The 21,931-nt window shown below is 43.7% G+C and overlaps 1 protein-coding gene across 9 annotated transcripts in view; it reads right to left on the bottom strand.

Annotated features, from left to right (window-relative positions):
* Positions 1–5,178: 5,178 nt before the first annotated feature.
* LOC124018858 overlaps positions 5,179–21,931 on the bottom strand; it is a 292,551-nt gene continuing 275,798 nt past the window's right edge. For 3 of the 9 annotated variants that reach the window (XM_046334165.1, XM_046334164.1, XM_046334163.1), the window contains exons 2-7: positions 14,051–14,149; positions 10,501–10,615; positions 6,769–6,885; positions 6,301–6,385; positions 5,950–6,172; positions 5,179–5,575 (exon numbers count right to left, since the gene is read on the bottom strand). In XM_046334165.1, coding sequence (XP_046190121.1) covers positions 5,181–5,575; positions 5,950–6,172; positions 6,301–6,385; positions 6,769–6,885; positions 10,501–10,615; positions 14,051–14,069 — 954 coding nt within the window. In that variant the 5' untranslated portion in view covers positions 14,070–14,149 and the 3' untranslated portion in view covers positions 5,179–5,180. Of the gene's footprint in view, positions 5,576–5,949; positions 6,173–6,300; positions 6,386–6,768; positions 6,886–10,500; positions 10,616–14,050; positions 14,150–19,016; positions 19,080–21,931 lie in introns of those variants that run through there. The other 6 variants (XM_046334167.1, XM_046334160.1, XM_046334161.1 and 3 more) reach the window with 4 other exon arrangements.

Raw genomic sequence — 21,931 nt, 5'->3', positions numbered from 1 at the left:
GTGTGAGATTGTGTTCTCTCTCCAACCCCACACATACTCTAGAGAGAGCTCGGGTTGCTTACGTCATTTCACTCCTTACTGGCCGGGCTCGAGAATGGGGCACAGCTATCTGGGAGGCAAGGGCTGATTGCTCTAACAGATTCCAGAACTTTAAAGAGGAGATGATTCGGGTTTTTGACCGTTCAGTTTTTGGTGAGGAGGCTTCTAGGGCCCTGGCTTCCTTATGCCAAGGTGAACGGTCCATAACGGATTATTCCATTGAGTTTCGCACTCTTGCTGCCTCTAGTGAGTGGAACGAGCCGGCGCTGCTCGCTCGTTTTCTGGAGGGACTCCACGCAGCGGTTAAGGATGAGATTCTCTCCCGGGAGGTTCCTTCAGATGTGGACTCTTTGATTGCTCTCGCCATCCGCATAGAACGACGGGTAGATCTTCGTCACCGGGCTCGTGGAAGAGAGCTCGCATCAACGGTGTTTCCCTGCTCCGCATCGCAACCATCTCCCTCCTCTGGCTTTGAGACTGAGCCCATGCAGCTGGGAGGGATTCGCATCTCGAATAAGGAGAGGGAACAGAGGATCACCAACCGCCTGTGCCTCTATTGCGGAGTTGCTGGACATTTTGTTATTTCATGTCCAGTAAGAGGCCAGAGCCCATCAGTAAGCGGAGGGCTACTGGTGAGCGCTACTACTCAGGTCCCTTCATCTAGATCTTGTACTACTATGTCGGTCCATCTACGCTGGACCGGTTCGGGTGCTACATGCAGTGCTTTGATTGACTCTGGGGCTGAGGGTTGTTTCATGGACGAAGCATGGGCTCGGAAACATAACATTCCTTTCAGACCGTTAGACAGGCCTACGCCCATGTTTGCCTTAGATGGTAGTCATCTTCCCAGTATCAAATTTGAGACACTACCTTTAACTCTCACAGTATCTGGTAACCACAGTGAGACTATGTCTTTTTGATTTTCCGTTCACCGTTTACACCTGTTGTTTTGGGTCACCCCTGGCTTGTATGTCATAATCCTTCTATTAATTGGTCTAGTAATTCTATCCTATCCTGGAACGTTTCTTGTCATGTGAAGTGTTTAATGTCTGCCATCCCTCCCATTTCTTCTGTCCCTACTTCTCAGGAGGAACCTGGCGATTTGACAGGAGTGCCGGAGGAATATCATGATCTGCGCACGGTCTTCAGTCGGTCCCGAGCCAACTCCCTTCCTCCTCACCGGTCGTATGATTGTAGTATTGATCTCCTTCCGGGGACCACTCCTCCTCGAGGTAGACTATACTCTCTGTCGGCTCCCGAACGTAAGGCTCTCGAGGATTATTTGTCTGTGTCTCTTGACGCCGGTACCATAGTGCCTTCTTCCTCTCCGGCCGGGGCGGGGTTCTTTTTGTTAAGAAGAAGGACGGTACTCTGCGCCCCTGCGTGGATTATCGAGGGCTGAATGACATAACGGTTAAGAATCGTTATCCGCTTCCCCTTATGTCATCAGCCTTCGAGATTCTGCAGGGAGCCAGGTGCTTTACTAAGTTGGACCTTCGTAACGCTTACCATCTCGTGCGCATCAGAGAGGGGGACGAGTGGAAAACGGCGTTTAATACTCCGTTAGGGCATTTTGAGTACCGGGTTCTGCCGTTCGGTCTCGCCAATGCGCCAGCTGTTTTTCAGGCATTAGTTAATGATGTTCTGAGAGACATGCTGAACATTTTTGTTTTTGTCTATCTTGACGATATCCTGATTTTTTCTCCGTCACTCGAGATTCATGTTCAGCACGTTCGACGTGTTCTACAGCGCCTTTTAGAGAATTGTCTCTACGTAAAGGCTGAGAAGTGCTCTTTTCATGTCTCCTCCGTTACTTTTCTCGGTTCCGTTATTTCCGCTGAAGGCATTCAGATGGATTCCGCTAAGGTCCAAGCTGTCAGTGATTGGCCCGTTCCAAGGTCACGTGTCGAGTTGCAGCGCTTTTTAGGTTTCGCTAATTTCTATCGGCGTTTCATTCGTAATTTCGGTCAAGTTGCTGCCCCTCTCACAGCTCTTACTTCTGTCAAGACGTGTTTTAAGTGGTCCGGTTCCGCCCAGGGAGCTTTTGATCTTCTAAAAGAACGTTTTACGTCCGCTCCTATCCTCGTTACTCCTGACGTCACTAGACAATTCATTGTCGAGGTTGACGCTTCAGAGGTAGGCGTGGGAGCCATTCTATCCCAGCGCTTCCAGTCTGACGATAAGGTTCATCCTTGCGCTTATTTTTCTCATCGCCTGTCGCCATCTGAGCGCAACTATGATGTGGGTAACCGTGAACTGCTCGCCATCCGCTTAGCCCTAGGCGAATGGCGACAGTGGTTGGAGGGGCGACCGTTCCTTTTGTCGTTTGGACAGACCATAAGAACCTTGAGTACATCCGTTCTGCCAAACGACTTAATGCCCGTCAAGCTCGTTGGGCGTTGTTTTTCGCTCGTTTCGAGTTTGTGATTTCTTACCGTCCGGGTAGCAAGAACACCAAGCCTGATGCCTTATCCCGTCTGTTTAGTTCTTCTGTGGCTTCTACTGATCCCGAGGGGATTCTTCCTTATGGGCGTGTTGTCGGGTTAACAGTCTGGGGAATTGAAAGACAGGTTAAGCAAGCACTCACGCACACTGCGTCGCCGCGCGCTTGTCCTAGTAACCTCCTTTTCGTTCCTGTTTCCACTCGTCTGGCTGTTCTTCAGTGGGCTCACTCTGCCAAGTTAGCGGGTCATCCCGGTGTTCGAGGCACTCTTGCGTCTATTCGCCAGCGCTTTTGGTGGCCGACTCAGGAGCGTGACACGCGCCGTTTCGTGGCTGCCTGTTCGGACTGCGCGCAGACTAAGTCGGGTAACTCTCCTCCTGCCGGTCGTCTCAGACCGCTCCCATTCCTTCTCGACCATGGTCTCACATTGCCTTAGACTTCATTACCGGTCTGCCTTTGTCTGCGGGGAAGACTGTGATTCTGACGGTTGTCGATAGGTTCTCTAAGGCGGCACATTTCATTCCCCTCGCTAAACTTCCTTCCGCTAAGGAGACGGCACAAATCATTATTGAGAATGTATTCAGAATTCATGGCCTCCCGTTAGACGCCGTTTCAGACAGAGGTCCGCAATTCACGTCACAGTTTTGGAGGGAGTTCTGTCGTTTGATTGGTGCGTCCGTCAGTCTCTCTTCCGGGTTTCATCCCCAGTCTAACGGTCAAGCAGAGAGGGCCAATCAGACGATTGGTCGCATACTACGCAGCCTTTCTTTCAGAAACCCTGCGTCTTGGGCAGAACAGCTCCCCTGGGCAGAATACGCTCACAATTCGCTTCCTTCGTCTGCTACCGGGTTATCTCCGTTTCAGAGTAGTCTGGGTTACCAGCCTCCTCTGTTCTCATCCCAGCTTGCCGAGTCCAGCGTTCCCTCCGCTCAAGCGTTTGTCCAACGTTGTGAGCGCACCTGGAGGAGGGTGAGGTCTGCACTTTGCCGTTACAGGGCACAGACGGTGAGAGCCGCCAATAAACGCAGGATTAAGAGTCCAAGGTATTGTTGCGGCCAGAGAGTGTGGCTTTCCACTCGCAACCTTCCTCTTACGACAGCTTCTCGTAAGTTGACTCCGCGGTTCATTGGTCCGTTCCGTGTCTCCCAGGTCGTCAATCCTGTCGCTGTGCGACTGCTTCTTCCGCGACATCTTCGTCGCGTCCATCCTGTCTTCCATGTCTCCTGTGTTAAGCCCTTTCTTCGCACCCCCGTTCGTCTTCCCTCCCCCCTCCCGTCCTTGTCGAGAGCGCACCTATTTACAAGGTACATAAAATTATGGACATGCGTTCTCGGGACGGGGTCACCAATACCTAGTGGATTGGGAGGGTTACGGTCCTGAGGAGAGGAGTTGGGTTCCGTCTCGGGACGTGCTGGACCGTTCGCTCATCGATGATTTCCTCCGTTGCCGCCAGGATTCCTCCTCGAGTGCGCCAGGAGGCGCTCGGTGAGTGGGGGGTACTGTCATGTTTGTCATTTATTGTCATGTCTTGTCCCTGTGCTCCCCATGCTATTCGTTTCCCTCTGCTGGTCTTGTTTGGTTCTATCCTTCTCTCTCCCCTCCCTCTCTCACTCTCTCGCTCTCTCTTCTCTCTGTCGTTCCGTTCCTGCTCCCAGCTGTTCCTATTCCCCTAATCATCATTTAGTCTTCCCACACCTGTTCCCGATCCTTTCCCCTGATTAGACTCCCTATTTATTCCTTTGTGATCCGTTCCTGTTCCGTCGGTTCCTTGTATTGTATTCACCATGCTGTGATTGCGTTTCGCCCTGTCCTGTCGTGTTTTTTGCCGTGATTGTGTATCACCCTGTCCTGTCGTGTTTTGTGCCTTCATCAGACGCTGCGTGTGAGCAGGTGTCTCAGTCGACTACGGCCTGCGCCTACCCGAAGCGACCTGCAGTCTGTGGCCGCTTCTCCAGTTGTTTTCCCCTCTACAAATCTAGAGGATGTCAGTTATTCCGTTTTGAACATTATTAAACTCTGTTTCTGTTAAGTCGCTTTTGGGTCCTCTTTTACCTGCATGACATGATGCTCCTCTCTGGAGAGGGATTCTCCCTGATCTTCTCCTTGATGTACTTGACTGTTTCTTCATGGGTCTGTGAGCTGCTTCTTGACTTTGTCAGTAGACCTCGTAAGTGCTTCTGATTGGACTCCAGTGAGAGGCCCAGAAGGAAGCGGAGGAAAAGGTCTAAGTTTCCTGTCTCACTTTGTAACGTTTTATCCACAGCACTCTTGTAGAAAGCAACTTCAGGCTCGTCGTTTGTTTTCAGTTTGTCCATGAGATTCTCAGTGTTGTTGATGAATGAGAGGAACACATATACAGCAGCCAGAAACTCCTGAATGCTCAGATGAACAAAGCAGTACACCTTGTCCTGGTACAGCCCACATTCCTCTTTAAAGAGCTGTGTGCACAATCCTGAGTACACTGAGGCTTCATTGACATCAATGCCAGCCTCTGTCAGGTCTTCTTCATAGAAAATCAGATTGCCCTTCACAAGCTGTTGAAAAGCCAGTTTTCCCAGTGACAGAATGCTCTCTTTATTCCAGTGTGGACCTGTCTCTTCTTTCCCAAGATACTTTTCATTCTTCTGTTTGGTATGAAACACCACAAGGTGTGTGTACATCTCAGTCAGAGTCTTGGGCATCTCTTCTCTCTTGTGTTTCAGCATGTGTTCAAGGACTGTTGCAGAAATCCAACAGAAGACTGGAATGTGGCACATGATGTGGACTTCTGCACAGAGACTGTTTTTCCAATGCCAGCGACTCCCTTTGTCAGCACAGTTCTGATAGGTTTGTCTTGTCCAGTTAAGGGTTTGAAGATGTCGTTACATTTGATTGCAGTCTCTGGTCTTGCTTGTTTCCTGGTTGTTGTCTCAATCTGTCTCAGCTCATGTTCATTATTGACCTCTCCTGTTCCACCCTCTGTGATGTAGAGCTCTGTGTAGATCTTATTGAGAAGTGTTGGGTTTCCTTGTTTAGCGATCCCCTCAAATATACATTGAAACTTCTTCTTTAGATTAGATTTGAGTTCACGTTGGCAAATCACAGCAAGCTCATCTGAATGAAGAAATAACAGAGGATATTAATATTATGTCTGTTTTAATGTCTACAGTATTGAAGGACTGTTATAAAGTTGTAAATTATAATAATGTATTCTCTAAACTGACTGTATAAATGTGTAAATGTTTTCATAATGCGTTACAGACTGGTGTGACTGATTATATTATTATTGGTGTTATGGATGGTATTATTAATGTTCTCTCTCTAAATTAATCACCACAACACATCCCTGCTGCTACTTGATGAGGTCACTAGGTGTTGTGTTAAGGCTGCTACAATATCATTGAGTTACACAGCTACTTTAGCTGTACTTTAGCTACAGCTTTTAAATGTTATAAAACATCATTCAACATGAGGCAGACAGATCTTACATTTCTCCAGTGTGTCAGCAAGCTCCATCTGGTTCATTTTCCTCAGGATGTGCAGTGTGATCTTCAGAGCCCCCTCTCTGGCACTGCTCTCCTGCTTCTCATCTTCAGCGTCCACCACTTCCTGCTTCTGACTCTCAAAGCCTTCTGGGAGTTCTGGACCAAGAATCCTCTTGAACATCTTCAGCTCGTTCTTCACAAATGTCATAATTTTCTCTTCAAGCATCTGGAAAAAATTAAGTAAATTAGTTAAGCAAGAGAATAAATGCTTCTCATTAACACATTAATGAATGATTGACAGATCAACTTTACTTGAGGTAAACAAAAACAAATGTACATAACAGGACCACATACACTGAATATGGAGGCCAGGTCTGTTTGATGACTCTGGGAAGACTGACCACTGAGAATCTCTGACTCTGATCTCTCCTGTTGGTTTCTGTGGACAAAACATGAGATTACATCTCCTCATCCAGGGAGTACAGGCACACACACACACACACACACACACACACACACACACACACACACACACACACACACACACACACACACACACACACACACACACACACACACACACACACACACACACACACACACACACACACACACACACACACACACACACACACACACACACACACACACACAGGGAGGGAATGTTGTGTTTGTTTAATATTGTTTTAGGACTATGAAAATGGACAAAATGATGAGCCTATGGATTATGAAAACAACAACAATAAATGGGAAAATGGGAGGAGAAATGACTAGAGACAGTGTTGTTTAACTCACTGACCAGGACCCATGAGTTCTTCTTACCTTTGTTCAGTAGAAAAGTCTCCCTCTCTAAACTCTATAGGAGGATCCATAGACCAGTCACTCTTCATGGACACACAGCTGGGAACAGGGGAGGCTGGTCTCTCCTGCTTGATTGGGCTTCAACACAACAGAGACAAACATTACATCTCTCATCTACTCTGAGCTCAGATGGGAAACAGGAGTTTCATTCCAAAAAGCTATATATCCATTTTCAGAAATGTTTGTAAATTAGCTTTTATTGTTTAAAGAAGTTATGTTTGTTAAGTTTTTTTGCTAAATGAGGAGATGGCACGTGGGTACCTGCTTCTATAAACCAATGAGGAGATGGCACGTGGGTACCTGCTTCTATAAACCAATGAGGAGATGGCACGTGGGTACCTGCTTCTATAAACCAATGAGGAGATGGCATGTGGGTACCTGCTTCTATAAACCAATGAGGAGATGGCACCTGCTCCTATAAACCAATGAGATGCAGCGCGATCTGCGTCACAAATAGAACTGACTTCTAGACGCTCGTTGATGCGAATAATGAGACTATAAGGAGTACCAGTACTGAGTCAATGTGCAGGGTACCAGGTAGTTGAGGTAATAATGAGACTATAAGGAGTACCAGTACTGAGTCAATGTGCAGGGTACCAGGTAGTTGAGTACCAGTACTGAGTCAATGTGCAGGGTACCAGGAAAATAATGAGAATATAAGGAGTACCAGTAATAATGAGACTATAAGGAGTACCAGTACTGAGTCAATGTGCAGGGTAGGGAGACTACCAGGAGTAGTTGAGGGTAATAATGAGACTATAAGGAGTACCAGTACTGAGTCAATGTGCAGGGTACCAGGTAGTTGAGGTAATAATGAGACTATAAGGAGTACCAGTACTGAGTCAATGTGCAGGGTACCAGGTAGTTGAGGTAATAATGAGACTATAAGGAGTACCAGTACTGAGTCAATGTGCAGGGTACCAGGTAGTTGAGGTAATAATGAGACTATAAGGAGTACCAGTACTGAGTCAATGTGCAGGGTACCAGGTAGTTGAGGTAATAATGAGACTATAAGGAGTACCAGTACTGAGTCAATGTGCAGGGTACCAGGTAGTTGAGGTAATAATGAGACTATAAGGAGTACCAGTACTGAGTCAATGTGCAGGGTACCAGGTAGTTGAGGTAATAATGAGACTATAAGGAGTACCAGTACTGAGTCAATGTGCAGGGTACCAGGTAGTTGAGGTAATAATGAGACTATAAGGAGTACCAGTACTGAGTCAATGTGCAGGGTACCAGGTAGTTGAGGTAATAATGAGACTATAAGGAGTACCAGTACTGAGTCAATGTGCAGGGTACCAGGTAGTTGAGTAATAATGAGACTATAAGGAGTACCAGTACTGAGTCAATGTGCAGGGTACCAGGTAGTTGAGGTAATAATGAGACTATAAGGAGTACCAGTACTGAGTCAATGTGCAGGGTACCAGGTAGTTGAGGTAATAATGAGACTATAAGGAGAACCAGTACTGAGTCAATGTGCAGGGTACCAGGTAGTTGAGGTAATAATGAGACTATAAGGAGTACCAGTACTGAGTCAATGTGCAGGGTACCAGGTAGTTGAGGTAATAATGAGACTATAAGGAGTACCAGTACTGAGTCAATGTGCAGGGTACCAGGAAAATAATAATGAGACTATAAGGAGAACCAGTACTGAGTCAATGTGCAGGGTACCAGGAATAATGAGAACTATAAGGAGAACCAGTACTGAGTCAATGTGCAGGGTACCAGGAAAATAATGAGACTATAAGGAGTACCAGTACTGAGTCAATGTGCAGGGTACCAGGTAGTTGAGGTAATAATGAGACTATAAAGTACCAGTACTGAGTCAATGTGCAGGGTACCAGGTAGTTGAGGTAATAATGAGACTATAAGGAGTACCAGTACTGAGTCAATGTGCAGGGTACCAGGTAGTTGAGGTAATAATGAGACTATAAGGAGTACCAGTACTGAGTCAATGTGCAGGGTACCAGGTAGTTGAGGTAATAATGAGACTATAAGGAGTACCAGTACTGAGTCAATGTGCAGGGTACCAGGTAGTTGAGGTAATAATGAGACTATAAGGAGTACCAGTACTGAGTCAATGTGCAGGGTACCAGGTAGTTGAGGTAATAATGAGACTATAAGGAGTACCAGTACTGAGTCAATGTGCAGGGTACCAGGTAGTTGAGTTAATAATGAGACTATAAGGAGTACTACCAGTACTGAGTCAATGAGTCAATGTGCAGGGTACCAGGTAGTTGAGGTAATAATGAGACTATAAGGAGTACCAGTACTGAGTCAATGTGCAGGGTACCAGGTAGTTGAGGTAATAATGAGACTATAAGGAGTACCAGTACTGAGTCAATGTGCAGGGTACCAGGTAGTTGAGGTAATAATGAGACTATAAGGAGTACCAGTACTGAGTCAATGTGCAGGGTACCAGGTAGTTGAGGTAATAATGAGACTATAAGGAGTACCAGTACTGAGTCAATGTGCAGGGTACCAGGTAGTTGAGGTAATAATGAGACTATAAGGAGTACCAGTACTGAGTCAATGTGCAGGGTACCAGGTAGTTGAGGTAATAATGAGACTATAAGAGTCAACCAGTACTGAGTAATGGAGTACCAGTACTGAGTCACCAGGTAGTTGAGGTAATAATGAGACTATAAGGAGTACCAGTACTGAGTCAATGTGCAGGGTACCAGGTAGTTGAGGTAATAATGAGACTATAAGGAGTACCAGTACTGAGTCAATGTGCAGGGTACCAGGTAGTTGAGGTAATAATGAGACTATAAGGAGAACCAGTACTGAGTCAATGTGCAGGGTACCAGGTAATGTATAAGAGGTACTGAGTCAATGTGCAGGGTACCAGGAAAATAATGAGAATATAAGGAGTACCAGTACTGAGTCAATGTGCAGGGTACCAGGTAATAATGAGACTATAAGGAGTACCAGTACTGAGTCAATGTGCAGGGTACCAGGTAGTTGAGGTAATAATGAGACTATAAGGAGTACCAGTACTGAGTCAATGTGCAGGGTACCAGGTAATGTTGAGGTAATAATGAGACTATAGAGGAGTACCAGTACTGAGTCAATGTGCAGGGTACCAGGTAGTTGAGGTAATAATGAGACTATAAGGAGTACCAGTACTGAGTCAATGTGCAGGGTACCAGGTAGTTGAGGTAATAATGAGACTATAAGGAGTACCAGTACTGAGTCAATGTGCAGGGTACCAGGTAGTTGAGGTAATAATGAGACTATAAGGAGTACCAGTACTGAGTCAATGTGCAGGGTATAGTTGAGGTAATAATGAGACTACCAGTACTGAGTCAATGTGCAGGGTACCAGGTAGTTGAGGTAAAAATGAGACTATAAGGAGAACCAGTACTGAGTCAATGTGCAGGGTACCAGGTACACACACACACACACACACACACACACACACACACACACACACACACACACACACACACACACACACACACACACACACACACACACACACACACACACACACACACACACACACACACACACACACACACAGGGAGGGAATGTTGTGTTTGTTTAATATTGTTTTAGGACTATGAAAATGGACAAAATGATTAGCCTATGGATTATGAAAACAACAACAATAAATGGGAAAATGGGAGGAGAAATGACTAGAGACAGTGTTGTTTAACTCACTGACCAGGACCCATGAGTTCTTCTTACCTTTGTTCAGTAGAAAAGTCTCCCTCTCTAAACTCTATAGGAGGTTCCATAGACCAGTCACTCTTCATGGACACAGCTGGGAACAGGGGAGGCTGGTCTCTCCTGCTTGATTGGGCTTCAACACAACAGAGACAAACATTACATCTCTCATCTACTCTGAGCTCAGATGGGAAACATAAGAAGAGTTTCACAAATAGAACTGACTTCCAGACGTTAGTTAATGGCGCGTGGGTACCTGCTTCTATAAACCAATGAGGAGATGCAGCGCGAACTGCGTCACAAATAGAACTGACTTCCAGACGTTAGTTAATGGCGCGTAGGTACCTGCTTCTATAAACCAATGAGGAGATGCAGCGCGAACTGCGTCACAAATATAACTGACTTCCAGACGTTAGTTAATGGCGCGAGAGCAGTGTGTCATTTAAAATGACGAAATTAATTTAGCGTCGAGAGCGTTGTAGTCAGTCTGTCAGCCCCACTAAAAGGCTGGTGTCGTTACTCTGCCTTCTCCGGGGCATGTTGAGGTACATTTACTAACCGGGAAGGTTTAAAGATATAATTTATTGGAGGGCTGGAAGACGCACACTCGAGGTTGTTTACTCACAATATCAGATATTAAATATATTTTTTATAATGAATGTATATTGAGGTTGAGGTTCTGACTAGTGATTATTTACCTGGGGTTCAATACCTGCTATTGAGGCGCTCTGAAAATAATATTCAAACGTTCGGTCCTTGAACACAGAGGGTTAAACACTAAAGTTACCGTCCATCTAGTGAAGAAGGAGAACCGGACAGAGGTAGCCAGCATCCGTCAACGAGAGAGGGAGAAGCGGTGATGATGTAGTGGTAGCTATGGTAACACTGTCCCTCACCGTAAAGAAAAAAATTGAAAATTGAACAATAAACTTCTGGTGTCTCAACACCGTAACAAAAAAAAAGCAAATTGAACAATAAACTTCGGTGTCTCCACTAACAAACTCCGTCATATTCCCCAAGATCACCTCAGTCCACTCTGCGCGTAACCGGACAATATCCACACCGACAGTTCTGTACGGGGACGCGGACAGTTCTGTACGCTGCGGACAGTTCTGCAACACAGTTCTGTAACGCGGACATGAGCTGTGCAACACAATAACCTAAACCCAGTCTTTACAGTGGGTTACATTAGTAATATTCATTTTTTTATTATTATGTTTAACAAACATTTTTACAAAATTATAACAACGTTTTGAGATCAAACATTCAGTTTTTTTATAACAATATTTTGAGATCTGGGACCATATACATAAAGTGTCTCAGAGTAGAAAATTGGTCGTATAAGTGCTGAGAATAAAGACATTTTACACTAATGAGTATAAATTACCTAGTTACCTACCCATTACCTAAATTACCTACCCACCTAGTCAGCAGATATTTAGGACACCTCGTGAGCTGTCTAAGTAGTTAAGAGTTAACAGCAGGTGTCTTGATAATACTATAGAATCATGCAGTGAGTCAGTGGTTCCTGAGCCACATGTAATTGCATTGCAGTAATTAAAAATAATGTTTTTATATTTCTATGTGATCAACCCATAAATAATATAGACCTACATGCAACAGTATGTCTTGTGCTTTTGGCGATGAGTTATGTATGATAATGATGTATAACTAGTGATACCATGTATGTCTGCATAGCATTTTGTCTTCATTTTGGCAGATTAATTCAGGCTTATTTCTGAAGATTAACTCAGGTTGGAGTTGGAGCTGTGGACGAAGGGTGGCTGGTTCGAATCCCGGGCCGGGCGCTGGAAAAAACAGGTGGAATTGATCTGACCACTGGATGGCTGCTGGGTTCACATCCTCAAAACATGAACCTTTTGTTGATCAGAACTCTAGAGGTTCTTCTTCACTGAACCCCAAAATATATATATATAACTTTTATTGATTTAATATTTTAAGGAAGTGATAGAAGCCTTTTTGGCTCCATAAGGAACCTTGTTTTCTAAACACGTTTTTCTTTTGATGATTTAATTATCTACATCATGTTATTTCAAGTTCTCCCTTTGGAGCACAACATCATATTGTTAAAAAATACTCCTAAATTTGGCAGATGGATATAAACTGGGCAATTGAAGGTATCTAGGGTGTAATATGTGTTCAATGAATATGAACATTGTATTCAATGTTGTAGGCAACATTATTGGAAGGGACTTGATGCCTACTATGCCAAATATATTTAGAGTTGTTAAACGGGTGTGAAGAGAGTGTTGATGTAACGGTTATGTTGTCAATATTCTGCTGGTAACAACCATCACAATTGGTTAAAATATGCATTCCATTATATTAGGCAATAATTAAGAGGCAAAGTGGTCGTGTCATGTAAAAATCCTGTCAAATATCTTACATATCAATGAGTACAGTCAGGGTGCTGAGGAACCCCTGCAGTACCTCCACAGACCCCGGATTGAGAACCCCTGCAGTACCTCCCCAGACCCCGGATTGAGAACCCCTGCAGTACCTCCACAGACCCCGGATTGAGAACCCCTGCAGTACCTCCACAGACCCCGGTTTGAGAACCCCTGCAGTACCTCCACAGACCCCGGATTGAGAACCCCTGCAGTACCTCCACAGACCCCGGATTGAGAACCCCTGCAGTACCTCCACAGACCCCGGTTTGAGAACCCCTGCAGTACCTCCACAGACCCCGTATTGAGAACCCCTGCAGTACCTCCACAGACCCCGGATTGCGAACCCCTGCAGTACCTCCACAGACCCCGGATTTAGAACCCCTGCAGTACCTCCACAGACCCCGGATTGAGAACCCCTGCAGTACCTCCCCAGACCCCGGATTGAGAACCCCTGCAGTATCTCCACAGACCCCGGATTGAGAACCCCTGCAGTTCCTCCACAGACCCCGGATTGAGAACCCCTGCAGTACCTCCACAGACCCCGGATTGAGAACCCCTGCAGTACCTCCCCAGACCCCGGATTGAGAACCCCTGCAGTACCTCCACAGACCCCGGATTGAGAACCCCTGCAGTACCTCCACAGACCCCGGTTTGAGAACCCCTGCAGTACCTCCACAGACCCCGTATTGAGAACCTCTGCAGTACCTCCACAGACCCCGGATTGAGAACCCCTGCAGTACCTCCACAGACCCCGTATTGAGAACCCCTGCAGTACCTCCACAGACCCCGGATTGAGAACCCCTGCAGTACCTCCCCAGACCACGGATTGAGAACCCCTGCAGTATCTCCACAGACCCCGGATTGAGAACCCCTGCAGTTCCTCCACAGACCCCGGATTGAGAACCCCTGCAGTACCTCCACAGACCCCGGATTGAGAACCCCTGCAGTACCTCCACAGACCCCGGATTGAGAACCCCTGCAGTACCTCCACAGAGCCCGGATTGAGAACGCCTGCAGTACCTCCACAGACCCCGGATTGAGAACCCCTGATTTAGCAGATGCTCTTATCCAGAACAATTTACAGTTTGTGCATTCATCTTAAGATAGCTATTTATTTTGGAAATAAACTTTATAAATTATTCATAAAATTATCATCTTACCTCTTAGCTTTGGTGTCATGTCCCTCACAGAGATGAATTTTAGAGGCAGGGCCCCCCTCCTCTCTCTTCCCGGAGAGACTCATTTTAGAGCACTGACCCCTAAACAGAGATCCAGCATGTTGGTTGTGATTAACACAGTGACAATTAATTATTTTTCTCATGTATTCATTATCTCTTTGAGAAATAAAACATTTACTAACATACATAGAAACAGTCAGGTGATTTAATGCATCACATGAACATGTAGTTGTGACATTTCATCTCCATGGTAACTGTCAATAATAATAAGTCACTGTTTGTTAAGGTAGTTCTAGACAGTGCCTCAACACAAGGCCATGTCTCACACTTATTTGTATTAATCAAAAGTGGCTATTTATTGTCTTTCAATCTGTTATTTTCTAAACGTATCTGAGAATGTAGACAGAAGGGCTAAAACGGACATTATTGATCTGAGGGGGGAAATCATTGATTTCAGTTTCAACTGTTCTGCCTTATTATTATTCAACCATACTGGTCATTTATGAACATTTGAACATCTTGGCCATGTTCTGTTATAATCTCCACCCGGCACAGCCAGAAGAGGACTGGCCACCCCACATAGCCTGGTTCCTCTCTAGGTTTCTTCCTAGGTTTTGGCCTTTCTAGGGAGTTTTTCCTAGCCACCTTCACCTGCATTGCTTGCTGTTTGAGGTTTTAGGCTGGGTTTCTGTACAGCACTTTGAGATATCAGCTGATGTACGAAGGGCTATATAAATACATTTGATTTGATTTGATTGATCCATTCAGAAAGGTTTTTTGCAACAAGTGAGAGATTTTATATTATGTAAAGTAGGCTAGGTTATAATGTATACTAGCAGATGGTCAGTGATATGCAGATGAAAGTCTATACCTCAGATATAGCCTACATGTCATCGATGACCAGCCTAAACCTGTTCAGATCAGTTCACATAATGTTATAGTCCTACCAGTAGCAGGACAGAGAATCTACACTGTATATGCAAACATATGTGGACACCCCTCCAAATTAGTGGATTCTATTTCAGCCACACCTGTTGCTGACAGGTGTATAAAGTCGGACAGCCAGCCATGCAATCTCCATAAACAAACATTGGCAGTAGAATGACCTAACTGAAGATCTCAGTGCCTTTCAACGTGGCACCGTCATAGGATGCCACCTTTCCAACATGTCAGTTTGTCAAATATCTGCCCTGCTAGAGCTGCCCCGGTCAACTGTAAGTGCTGTTATTGTGAAGTGGAAACGTCTCGGATCAACAACGGCTCAACAGTGAAGTGGTAGGCCACTCAAGCTCAGAGGACTGGCTCGCCAAGTGTGGAAGCACATAAAAATGATCTGTCCTCGGTTGCAACACTCACTACCGAGTTCCAAACTGCAATGTCAGCAAAATAACTGTTCATCGGGAGCTTCATGAAATGGATTTCCATGGCCAAGCAGCCGCACACAAGATCACCTTGCGCAATGCCAAGCATCGGCTTGAGTGGTGTAGAGCTCGCTGCCATTGGACTCTGGAGCAGTGGAATCTGGGTTTGGTGGATGCCAGGAAAACGCTTCCTGTCCGAATGCATTGTGCCAACTGTAAAGTTTGGTGGCGGAGGAAAATTGTCTTGGGCAGTTTGGGGAAGGCCGTTTCCTGTTTCAGCAAGACAATGTCCCCGTGCACAAAGCGAGGTCCATACAGTAATGGCTTGTCGAGATTGGTGTGGAAGAACTTGACTGGCCTGCACAGAGTCCTGACCTCAACCCCATTGAACACCTTTGGGATGAATTGGAATGCCGACTGCGAGACAGGTCCAATCACCCAACATCAGTGCCCGACCTCCCTAATGCTCGTGTGGCTGAATGGAAGCAAGTCCCCGCAGCAATGTTCCAACATCTAGTGGAAAGCCGTCCCAGAAGAGTGGAGGCTGTTATAGCAGCAAAAGGGGGACCAACTCCATATGAATGCCTATAATTTTGGAATGAGATGTTCGACTAGCAAGTGTCCACATACTTTTGGTCATGTAGTGTATATCACCTAATCTAAATCAAATCAAATGTTATTGGTCACAATGTCAGAGCGGCATAGACTAAGATACAGTAGAATAATATAGAATACAGTATATACATATGAGATGAGTAATACATAGGCTAAGATGCAGTAGAATAGTATAGAATACAGTATATACATATGAGATGAGTAATGCATAGACTGATACAGTAGAATAGTATAAAATACAGTATATACATATGAGATGAGTAATGCATAGACTGATACAGTAGAATAGTATAGAATACAGTATCTACATATGAGATGAGTAATGCATAGACTAAGATACAGTAGAATAGTATAGAATACAGTATCTACATATAAGATGAGTAATGCATAGACTAAGATACAGTATAATAGTATAGAATACAGTAGAATAGTATAGAATACAGTATATACATATGAGATGAGTAATGCATAGACTAAGATACAGTATAATAGTATAGAATACAGTAGAATAGTATAGAATACAGTATATACATATGAGATGAGTAATACATAGACTAAGATACAGTAGAATAGAATACAGTATATACATATGAGATGAGTAATGCATAGACTAAGATACAGTAGAATAGTATAGAATACAGTATATACATATGAGATGAGTAATGCATAGACTAAGATACAGTAGAATAGTATAGAATACAGTATATACATATGAGATGAGTAATGCATAGACTAAGATACAGTAGAATAGTATAGAATACAGTATATACATATGAGATGAGTAATGCATAGACTAAGATACAGTAGAATAGTATAGAATACAGTATATACATATGAGATGAGTAATGCATAGACTAAGATACAGTAGAATAGTATAGAATACAGTATATACATATGAGATGAGTAATGCATAGACTAAGATACAGTAGAACAGTATAGAATACAGTATATACATATGAGATGAGTAATACATAGACTAAGATACAGTAGAATAGTATAGAATACAGTATATACATATGAGATGAGTAATGCATAGACTAAGATACAGTAGAATATAATACAGTATATACATATGAGATGAGTAATGCATAGACTAAGATACAGTAGAATAGAATACAGTATATACATATGAGATGAGTAATGCATAGACTAAGATACAGTAGAATAGAATTTCCTTCAAATCAACACATTTATCAGTCTTCTAATACAGTGGTGTAAAGTACTTCAGTAGTTTTTGTGGGTATCTGTCCTTTACTTTACTATTTATATTTTTGAACAACTTTTACTTTCACTTCACTTCATTCATAAATAGAATGATGTACTTTTTACTCCGTACATTTTCCCTGACAGCCAAAGGTACTCATTACATTTTGAATGCTTAGCAGGACAGAAAATTGTCCAATTTGCACAATTATCAAGAGAACATCTCTGGTCATCCCTACTGCCTCTGATCTGGAGGACTCACTAAACAGAGAACATCCCAGGTCATCCCTACTGCCTCTGATCTGGAGGACTCACTAAACAGAGAACATCCCTGGTCATTCCTACTGCCTCAGAGAACATCCCTGTCTGGAGGACTCACTAAACAGAGAACATCCCTGGTCATCCCTACTGCCTCTGGGACTCACTAAACAGAGAACATCCCTGGTCATCCCTACTGCCTCTTATCTGGCAGACTCACTAAACAGAGAACATCCCTGGTCATCCCTACTGCCTCTGATCTGGAGGACTCACTAAACACAAATGCTTTGTTTTTAAATGATGTCTGAGTGTTGGAGTGTGACCCTGGCTATCCTTAATTAAAATAACAAGAAAATGGTGCTGTCTGGTTTTCTTAATATAAGGAATTTTCAATTATTACAACTTTACTTTTACTTTTGATATTTAATTATATTTAAAACCAAATACTTCTAGACTTTTCCTGAAGTAGTATTTTACTGGGTGACTTTCACTTTTACTTGAGTCATTTTCTATGAAGGAATCTTTACTTTTACTCCAGTTTGAGAACTGAGTTCTGTTTCCACCACTGTTCTAACGTTCCATATGAGACACAGTTTCAACAGACATTCTGGAACTGAGTTCTGTTTCCACCACTGTTCTAACGTTCCATATGAGACACAGTTTCAACAGACATTCTGGAACTGAGTTCTGTTTCCACCACTGTTCTAACGTTCCATATGAGACACAGTTTCAACAGACATTCTGGAACTGAGTTCTGTTTCCACCACTGTTCTAACGTTCCATATGAGACACAGTTTCAACAGACATTCTGGAACTGCGTCAGCTACAAAATTACTTTCCATTTCATATCAGGAAATAAAGTAACGGTCACTGGGTGTATTAGTTGTGCATTGCCCGGCTCCCCGGGGGAGCAGAGTTTAAGCATTTTACACCATTCCATTGGTCCATAAAATATATGTCCACTCAGCTGTAGCACCGGGCCATGCAAAACGATCCTCCTACTGTAGCAGAGACACAGAGTTCAAAACCCAGACTTCTTCAAGTCATCTCTCTTACATTATTTTTGATAAACATATAATTTACTCTAAACCAAGTTTAGCTGTGTTTTTTTTCTCCAAGATGTGAGTTACTGTCGGACTTTAATAATTGTAAGCAGTCCTACAAACCCAAAAGGTTTTAATTTGAGAATGTTCATTAGTTTGCCTCAAATATTAAACTGTCTTCAAATATGTGATGATTAGTTGAATCAGGTGTGTAAGTGCTGGTAAGAACAAAAGGATGGAGAAACCCTGAGATAAACATAAAACCATATCATTGAAAAGCTCCTCCACCATCTTTACCAGACGTTTTACTGATAACATGTCGGCCTACTGATTAGTTTACACTTTGAAAACTGCTGTCTGACACTAACTCAGCTCAAGTAGCAGTTCTACTAACTAGTAATATCTCATTCCAGGTATTCATGCACATACTCTGTCCATTAGAATAGATTATTGTTCAGAAATACCTACTTTATTTTTCAATAATCTCCATATAGTGTTTTCTGCTCTGTCGTCTCAAAATGGATCCTGAACAAAAGAGCAACTTTACTTTCTGTTTCAGATCAGCCGCCTCCCCACCCTGATAATAAAGTGTTATATTGGTATCTTCCACTAGATGGCAGTAAACACCTGCTGTAACTAGACTTTACAACTATGTGTTCTGTTTCATACAGGCAGTGTCCCAGAGTTGGAGTGCTGATCTAGGATCCGGTCCCCCCTCTCCATCTAATCTGATTCATTATGATCTAGGATCAGGGCCCTCCTCTCCCTGTAATCTGATTCATTATGATCTAGGATCAGGTCCCCCTCTCCATGTAATCTGATTCATTATAATATATGCCATTTAGCAGACGCTTTCATCCAATCATTATGATCTAGGATCAGGTCCCCCCTCTCCATGTAATCTGATTCATTATGATCTAGGGTCAGGTCCTCCCTCTCCCTGTAATCTGATTCATTATGATCTAGGATCAGGTCCCTCCTCTCCATGTAATCTGATTCATTATGATCTAGGATCAGGTCCCCCTCTCCATGTAATCTGATTCATTATGATCTAGGATCAGGTCCCCCTCTCCATGTAATCTGATTCATTATGATCTAGGATCAGGTCCTCCCTCTCCATGTAATCTGATTCATTATGATCTAGGATCAGGTCCCCCCTCTCCATGTAATCTGATTCATTATGATCTAGGATCAGGTCTCCCTCTCCATGTAATCTGATTCATTATGATCTAGGATCAGGTCTCCCTCTCCATGTAATCTTATTCGTTAAATCAAATCAAATGTTATTTGTCACATACACATGGTTAGCAGATGTTAATGAGAGTGTAGCGAAATGCTTGTGCTTCCAGTTCCGACCGTACAGTAATATCTAACAAGTAATCTAACAATTTCACAACAACTACCTTTATACACACAAGTGTAAAGGAATGAATAGGAATATGTACATAGTAGTTGTTTAGTTTGTCTGGGAGCAGGACATCATGGTCCGCCACTGGGCTGGTTTTCTTTCTGAGGTCCGTGATTGACTGTAGACTCTGCCACATACCTCCTGTGTCTGAGCCGTTGAGGTGTCTGCTAAATGACTCACTACTGGATCAGAGCGTCTGCTAAATGACTCACTACTGGATCAGAGCGTCTGCTAAATGACTCACTACTGGATCAGAGCATCTGCTAAATGACTCACTACTGGATCAGAGCGTCTGCTATATGACTCACTACTGGATCAGAGCATCTGCTAAATGACTCACTACTGGATCAGAGCGTCTACTAAATGACTCACTACTGGATCAGAGCATCTGCTAAATGACTCACTACTGGATCAGAGCGTCTGCTAAATGACTCACTACTGGATCAGAGCGTCTGCTAAATGACTCACTACTGGATCAGAGCGTCTACTAATTGACTCACTACTGGATCAGAGCATCTGCTAAATGACTCACTACTGGATCAGAGCGTCTGCTAAATGACTCACTACTGGATCAGAGCGTCTGCTATATGACTCACTACTGGATCAGAGCATCTGCTATATGACTCACTACTGGATCAGAGCGTCTGCTAAATGACTCACTACTGGATCGGAGCATCTGCTAAATGACTCACTACTGGATCAGAGCATCTGCTAAATGACTCACTACTGGATCAGAGCGTCTGCTATATGACTCACTACTGGATCAGAGCATCTGCTAAATGACTCACCTCGGCATCAGAGCGTCTGCTAAATGACTCACTACTGGATCAGAGCGTCTGCTATATGACTCACTACTGGATCAGAGCATCTGCTAAATGACTCACTACTGGATCAGATGGGTCTGCTAAATGACTCACTACTGGATCAGAGTGTCTGCTAAATGACTCACTACTGGATCAGAGCATCTGCTAAATGACTCACCTCGGCATCAGAGCGTCTGCTAAATGATTCACCTCTGCATCAGAGTGTCTGCTAAATGACTACAATGTAAATGTAAATGATGCAGCCACCACTATGCTTCAACATATGGAGAATGGCAGTCAGTAAGGGGTTGTATTGGATTTGCACCAAACAGCCACTACTATGCTTCAACATATCCATCCTCAGTGTTCTCCTATCACAGCCATTAAACTCTGTCAGTGAGGTTAGTATTGAGGAGTAACTATAATGTTGTTGATCCATCCTCAGTGTTCTCCTATCACAGCCATTATACTCTGTCAGTGAGGTTAGTATTGAGGAGTAACTATAATGTAGTTGATCCATCCTCAGTGTTCTCCTATCACAGCCATTAAACTCTGTCAGTGAGGTTAGTATTGAGGAGTAACTATAATGTAGTTGATCCATCCTCAGTGTTCTCCTATCACAGCCATTAAACTCTGTCAGTTAGGTTAGTATTGAGGAGTAACTACAATGTTGTTGATCCATCCTCAGTGTTCTCCTATCACAGCCATTAAACTCTGTCAGTGAGGTTAGTATTGAGGAGTAACTATAATGTAGTTGATCCATCCTCAGTGTTGTCCTATCACAGCCATTAAACTCTGTAACTGTTTTAAAGTCACCATTGGCCTCACCATTGGCCTCTCCATACTGGCTAATGATTATAAAGCTGATTCTGAACTAATCATTACTTCATACATTGCGCCCCTGACCTGAGAGGATGGAAGTTCAATATGTAGCTAGATGTAGACGGCTAATGTTTAATAGTTAACTAGCGAACGTTGCGAACCAAGCTTTTTAGCCAAGTAGCCGAGGACATAAAATAAAGGTATGTACAGTATTTATTACCTCTCTTATCCTACCTCATTTACACATGCTGTATATAGATCTACTGTATTTATTACCTCTCTCATCCTACCTCATTTACACATGCTGTATATAGATCTACTGTATTTATTACCTCTCTCATCCTACCTCA

Source organism: Oncorhynchus gorbuscha, unplaced genomic scaffold, assembly GCF_021184085.1.
Source record: "Oncorhynchus gorbuscha isolate QuinsamMale2020 ecotype Even-year unplaced genomic scaffold, OgorEven_v1.0 Un_scaffold_584, whole genome shotgun sequence".
Taxonomy (NCBI): Eukaryota; Metazoa; Chordata; class Actinopteri; order Salmoniformes; family Salmonidae; genus Oncorhynchus; species Oncorhynchus gorbuscha.
The sequence above is the reverse complement of the archived record's forward strand: the minus strand, read 5'-3'. Positions and strand labels throughout refer to the sequence as shown.